Source organism: Colobus angolensis, unplaced genomic scaffold (genome assembly GCF_000951035.1).
Source record: "Colobus angolensis palliatus isolate OR3802 unplaced genomic scaffold, Cang.pa_1.0 Scaffold229, whole genome shotgun sequence".
In the NCBI taxonomy this organism is placed as follows: domain Eukaryota; kingdom Metazoa; phylum Chordata; class Mammalia; order Primates; family Cercopithecidae; genus Colobus; species Colobus angolensis.
The window spans coordinates 6,393,552-6,400,998 of NW_012115477.1; the positions used below are offsets into that span (position 1 = coordinate 6,393,552).

General features: G+C 35.2%; 1 protein-coding gene and 1 pseudogene across 1 annotated transcript in view; one reads left to right on the plus strand and one right to left on the minus strand.

The window, feature by feature from the left end:
• The window catches only part of STK31 (serine/threonine kinase 31), a gene marked incomplete at its 3' end in the record, with an annotated part of 42,786 nt that overhangs the window by 7,538 nt on the left and 27,801 nt on the right, over window positions 1-7,447 (plus strand). The window contains exon 4 of the mRNA XM_011944209.1: window positions 1,460-1,558. Coding sequence (XP_011799599.1) covers window positions 1,460-1,558 — 99 coding nt within the window. The remainder of the gene's footprint in view (window positions 1-1,459; window positions 1,559-7,447) is intronic.
• On the minus strand, window positions 5,287-7,168 carry LOC105513349 (annotated as a pseudogene).

A 7,447-nucleotide genomic window follows, 5' to 3' on the forward strand; every position in this document is an offset into this window, starting at 1 on the left:
TGCTGTTAACTAAACTATAGCCCTTATTTAAATTTTGGCAGTTTTTTGTATTTTTGTGTTCCAGGATCCAATATGGAATCCCGAATTGTATTTAGTTGTGTATCCTTCGTTTCCTTTAACCTCTGAATGTTCCTCAATTTTTCCTTGTATTTCAAGACTTTTGACACTTTTGATGAATATTAGTTATTTTGTAGAGTATCCTTTAATTTGGGTTTGTTTGATGATTTCTTATAAATAGATTAGCAAGAGTTCCACAGAAGTGATATTGTAGTCCTCTTAGTATACCATATTGGGGTTTCATGATGTGATATACCTTCTTATTGATGATAACCTTGATTCACTTGGGTATGGTGGCTATTTCCAGGTTTTTTCACTGTAAAGTTACTCTTTTTTCTTTTGTAATTAATAAATGTTTTAGGAGACTTATTGAGGCTGTCTAATCCAGTTTCTCTTCAACTTTTCACCCACGAATTTTGTTGTTTATTGCTCTAGTGCTTGCCTAATGATGATTTTCTATTCCCCTCATTCCTTCCACATTTATTAATTGGAATTCTTCTATAAGGAAGAGCTGTCTCTTCTCTGCCATTTATTTGTTCAATTATTTATATTAATATAACCTCATGGATATTTATTCCATGGGTTGTAATCTTATGCTATCATTATTTATTTTGTTGTTTAAATTATTCAGCCTTGGCCATTGGGACAAAGTTCACCAAAGAACAGAAATTGATACTTGTCCTTAAACATGTCCTATTCTTTTTTTGAGCACTTTTTTGTTTTTTTTTTTCGAGACAGGGTCTCTGTCACCAAGGCTGGAGTGCAGTGGTGTGATCATGGCTCACTGCAGTCTCGAACTTATGGGCTCAAGCAATCCTCCCACCTCATCTTCCTGTATAGTTGGGACTATAGGCGCACACTACCATGCCCGGTTAATTTTTTGTATTTTTTTTTTTGTAGAAACAGGGTTTCACCATGTTGCCAAGCTGGTCTCAAACTCCCCGGCTCAAAAGTGCTCCTCCCACCTCGGCCCTCCAAAGTGCTGGGATTACAGGTGTGAGCCATCACAACCAGTTTTTTAAAAAAATTTTTTATTTATTTATTTTTATTTTTAGCGTTTTTTTACTTTCTGACACTATCAAATGTTCCAGGATCATCTTTTATTTCCCAGTTTGAGCTCTGCGATCAAATAGATCTTTAAGGAATCCTTTCCATATGATTTAATTATATTTGGTATCTTGTTTGAATTCTGCCTAATTTGAACTCATTGGGAAGTAAACTTTTTATATGGCCTAGTCTCATTTCTTATAAATAACTCATTTAAATTATGAAAAAATACAGACATAAGAACTTGATTTAATTTCTAATGGCCTAAAATCTTTTATCATGCTTAGAACCCTCAAGTGTGTAACACTATAAAATAGTATTTTACTGTATCTTACACTATATCTGATCTTTCTAGAGTATCAATAGAAATAAGGATATCATGAAGATTGGTTGCTCACTGTCTGAAGTTTGTCCCCAGGCCAGTTCAGTTTTGGGGAATCTTGACCCAAAGAAGGTGAGCCATATTCTTGAATATAATTATTTCATTCCTCCTGTCAGCTTTCCTATGGTTAGATATTTAGTTTTTGGAATTTTTGGTATATTTGAAATGGAGAGGCTGGTTTTTAGAATTTGTATAAACTACTGTTATGGTAAATTTATTAATTCAAAAATACTTATGAACTGAATATTACTCAGTCTTGAAAGGAAATTTGATGTAAGCTACAACATGGATGCATCTTCAGGACATTAGCTAAATAAAATAACCCAGTCACAAAAGGACAAATACTGTTATGGTTCTACTTACATGAAGACTTTGAGTAGTCAAAATCATAGAGACAGAAAAAATGAATGGTGGTTACCAGGGACTGGGGGAAGATTGGGGATGGGGAGTTGTTGATTAATGGGTGTAGAGTTTCAGTTTTACAAGATGAAAAGAGCTATGGAGATGGATGATGAATGGTGGCGAAGGTTGCAAAGGAGTGTGAATGCACATAATGCCACTGAACTGTAACTTAACCATGGTCAAGATAGTCAATTTTATGTTATGTATAGTTTACTACAGTTAAAAATAGGAAAAAATAGAATAAAAACCACACTCTTCTAGCCAAAAAACAAAAGTGAAGAAAACGTATGTACCGTCTGCCATGTACCTGGCACTGTGTTGAGCATTAAGTGTGCAGTGGTGAACAAAATAGATTCCTTGCCTTTGACTTTGATTCACAAAAAATTTGTACGATGCATCTTCATGCAGAACAATTTGGCTATCTTTTTTTCTTTTTTTACTGAGGTATAACTTGTGTACAGTAAGGTATATATATCTCTTAAGACCTTAAGTATATAGCTTGGTGAATTTTTACATTTGTATGTATCCATGTAACAACCATCCAGATCAACATATGGTTCCATCATTTCAGAAAATTCCTTCAGGCCCCTTCTCAGTCAATTCTTAGTCAGTAGTTTCTCCATCAGAGATATAACCGTCATTCTTACTGTATCACCATAGATTCAGCTGTCTGTTCTTAAATCATGCAGTATGTACTGTATTTTATGTATCTGGGTTCTTTTGTTCAATATAATTTCTGAGATTCATTTATATTGTATGTATTAGTGTATTGGTAGTCTGTTCTTTTTTAAGCTATTTAGCATTCATTGTATACATATAACACACTTTATTGATCTGTTCTCCTTTGATGGGCATTTGGATATTTTGCAGTTTTTAACTACTCTGAATGAAACTGCTATGAAATCCTTATATAAATCTTCTGCTGGATGTATTGACTCATTTCTTTTGCACATATATCTAGAGTAGAGTTGCTAAATCATAGGGTAGGCATGTTTCTGCCAAAGTAGATACTGCCAAACAGCTTTACAAAAGTGTTGAACCAATTTACATCCTTATCAGCAATTTATGAGAGTTGTAGTTCCTTCATGTCCTCACCAGCCCCCTGCATTGCTAGTGTACTGAGGTTGTATTTTAATATTTTTATTAGCCCTTTGCAAGGGCTCTTGTGAAGTACCTATTCACATCTTTTCCCCATTTTTAAATTAGGTTATTTGTCTTGATTGATTTGTAGGCATTCTGTATTTTTTTTCACTTTAATTTTTATTTCTTATTTCTACCTCTTAAAGTCAATGATAAAGTCACAACTGTAAAATGAATGCATTTAAAAAATAAAAGATATATTTCAATGACAAAAGGTATGCAATGATCATGAAAATCTACTGTATACTTTGCCAAGGCCAAAGAAGGAAAGACAATATGAAAAAGCCAATCTTCAAATATATCCTCAACAAAAACTCCCTTCTAAATAGTAAAATCATCATTTAAGAATATGTGTCTTTACACATCTAAACAGCAACTCCAACCAAAAAAAAAGCGAGGGGAGTAGGTCAGATGATAACTCTCTCCAAGGTTTCCAGATACAAACATGTGGTCACCAGGAATTCAAGATTAAACTTCTAAAGCAACATTTAACTCAAAATAAAATGCACATTTCTGACAGATGACAACAGTAGTATAAAACTGATTTTTTCCTTTCCTAGATAGAAATGAGATGGGGTATTTTGGTAATCATCTAAGAATAACTGTAGAAATACTCCCAATTCTACCACCCCACCCACTGGTATAAAACAAATACCTTCCATGAAAATGTCTTTCACATTACTAAAATATCCTCACTTACTTGGGACAGTTTCATGCTTAGATGAGTACAAACACTTGTTTTTAGATGTGTGGAATGATTAGAGCTGAGATTTTTGAAACAATATCTGAATCTTAGCAGAGATATAATAATCCTTTCACTATACATTGATTGGGCTTCCTTAACCAAATCTGAACAACTACTGTAGTAACAATGCTTGTGGTAGTCCCTGATACTCTCAAATTTTTTTCCTTTAAGGAAAGTATAATCCATGTAACACTAGTAAATATGTTACATTGTACACCTTCTTAACAAAGAATGACTGTTTTCAGGCCTCACTAGGAAAACAAACAAACAATGGCAGTTACTGACTGTTTTTATCACTGATAAGCTACAGTAAAGCTCAAATGATGGATGGTTTACGTGTGTGATATTAAGTACAAAATGAAAACCATTATAATTTTACCAAAAGAAACATGAAAAATATGAGAGGAAGTGAAATGAACATGGCGTGGATCCCAAAGATTACAATATGATTCGGAACAGGATTTTCAAAACAAACAATTTGTGTGAATATTTCTTATACTAGAAAGATCCAAAGCAAATCTAGGCAAGCTTAACCCTACCTTGCCAAAGATAAATACTCAGATAAGTTAGAAGTTCCATTTGCTAAAGTGCATCTGCTGATCAGATCTACCCTGCTACTCAGAGCCAGCCAGGAAGGTGGCCATCACTCGTGCTCATTCCCTCTTTCTGTGTCTTATCAAGAGTCACACATAACAATTTTTTTTTCAAATCAAATGCTTTATACAGTGAACTACAGAAAAAACAATTCTAAACATACTTTAAAAATGCTAGAAAGTTAAGATAACCTCATTTAAAAAAATACTGAAAATGTAAAGAGTCCTTACTAAATAAGAGTTGTATTAAGTATATACTTTCTATTTTAATAATTCACTTGCTGTGTTCTTAAAATGAGAGAAGCAGATATTTTACCCATGTCTTTTGGCAAGAGATTCAAAAGCAGAAGTAGGAGGGCTATAAAATTTCGTAAAATTTGTGGGATTTTTAAAGCTAAATTATTCAATATCTTGTATTGTTATTGCACCCATATATTGCCCTGGAATATATGTACAACAACCCAGCAACAGTGACTGCAACAAAAGTAAGGTAAATAGGTCTACAAAGCATTTGATTTCCTTATTAAAGTTTTCATAGAGGAAGTGCAAGCAACTGCAATTCGGATCACATTATATAAGCTTGACAATTATTTAAACCTTATATAAAATTAAATCTAACCCTTACCACTACAAATCTGTAAGGAATCAGAAAAGGATTTATAATACACAAATCTTGACTACTGTTGCATTCCACTTGGAAATCACTCTGAGCTAAAACAGCATTCTTCCAAGATTTAAAGAGAAATATATTTTATAAAAGGGATTCTTTTATTTTTGTTACTGACAGAAACAAGTTTTGCTTTTTTTCCACTATAATTAGCTCTGATGAAAGAAATAATTCTGTCTCTTAATTCCTAACAAACGCTACATTTTCAAGACTAAAGGAATTACTGGTAGGCATTCTTTCTCCTTGAGCTAAATTATTTGTCTCTAAAATATGTCAAGTAAGCTTCTAAAGATTCAGGGAGGGGCAGAGTTGTGATTTTTTTCTCTCAGTAAATTTTGATGTGGCTCCTCTGGCTTCATTGCTTCACTGTGATCTTTTTCTTCCTCTTCTTTGTTACCTTCTTCCATTTTTTTCATCCTCCTCTCTGTCTAGAGACTGAGGAATAAGCTGATTACCCACAAATATGTACATATTAATTATCTGTTTAACTCTTTTTTTTTTTCGTTTTTGGTAGAGCCCTTTGAGGAATCCCATTGGCCTGCATCTCATCATTTATGCAATTTCTAAATGTGCGTCAAATGTAAATACAAGCCAAATCCTGTAGATTCCTGACAGCACAGTGAGGGAGTCCCACAGAATCTGGTTTGCCATTATCATTCTCACTTGGCTGCACAAGTGGAGCAAATGACAAAACAAGGATATTTTTCCTTTCCCAAGTGTTTTGTCCAGTTCTGTGTTAACGGATCCTCTCTAGGCGTGACTAATATGCCTCCAACTTATAGCAATATTTTCATGGTCTTTCTGGACTCCAGCTCCACAGTAAATTCCGTCATACCGATGATGGTCAGATGCTATCTGGAGGCAATTACTGACGACAGATGCAGGTTTACAGAACTCAAACCTCAGCAGTGGTTTTCTTTATAGGTGCATGTTGGAATATCTTCATCTTGAGATGGACAGATGATTTCGCTTACAGTGGGGACTTGCCAACTTGCACGTATAATTCTTTTGATAAGCTGCTAGGAGATCAGAGTGACCTAGCCTTGCCCTATAACTTCCCTCTTAGATGGATAGTCTAGGTCTAGGAGCTGATTATCAAAGCTATTACTATTTTTGATGAAGCTCTCCAGGTTTTCCTTGGCATATTCCACCACATCTGGATGAGGCCCAATCCCATGGTTTATTCCGAAAGGATCTGTGGTGCAGCGGTTGGTCTGGCCCACTGCAACGCTGAGCAGACGAGGTGCTGGTCGTTGGTGGGGTCTGTGGTAGCTGGATGCTGCTACCACCACAACAGCACAGCCACTGCCGGTGCCGAGGAGAGTGAACTGGTGGGGCAGGGACCTCTCTATGTGTTTTTTATATATGTTTTTTGAGATGAAGTCTCTTGTCGCCCAGGCTGGAGTGCAGTGGTGCGATCATGGCTCACTGCAGTCTCAACCTATTGGGCTCAAGTGATCTTTCCCCCTCAGCCTTCCAAGTATCTGGGACTAAAGGTGTGTGCCACCATGCCCGGCTAATTTTTAAATTTTTTGTAGAGATGGTCACTATGTTGATCAGGCTGGTCTTGAACTCCTTGGCTCAATCAGTTCTCCCACCTTAGCCTCCCAAAGTGCTGAGATTCATGGTGTGAATCACTGTGCCCAGTCTGTATGTATTCTTGACGCCAGTCCTTTGTCTTTCATATGTATTGCTAGTATCTTTTAGTCTGTGGCCTACCTACTCATTTTCTTGATATTATTTGAAATTTAATTTATTAATTTTTTCTTTTTGGTATGTGCATTCTGCTTCCCATTTAAGACCACTGTACTTACCCTAAGATCATAGATATATTTGTGTGTGTGTGTGTGTGTGTTTCTCTGGAAGTTTTTACCTTTTGCATATAGGGCTGGGGTGACCTGCAGTAAATTTTTTGATTATGATATGAGGTGGAGATACACTTCAGTATTTTTCCATGTGGATATCCAGTTATACCATCACTGTTTATTGACAAGACCATCTTTTCTTTGCTGAATTGTATTGGCATGTTTGTTTTAAATCAAGTGACTATGAGTATTAACCATCTTTTTCAATGTAATAGGTACCTGTAAAATTGAGTGCATCAGATTATCTGCCAACAATTTACCCTGGGACATTTCTATAAGTAGACAAAGATGTTTGTAAAAAGATATTCATTGGCAGCTAGTAGGCAAAACTGGAGATTAAATGTCCCTTATATAATACAATAGTAGTAGTAATTATAATAGTATTTGTTTCCTTTGTGAGGTTGTGCCAAATATTCTAAGCATTTTGTGTGTACTAACTCATTTAATGCTCACAGCGTCCTTATGAGGCAGGTGTTATTTTTTACACCTTTTTTTGAAATTGAGGCATAGCCAGGATAACTTTATGAAAGTCACTAGCTAAATTAATGA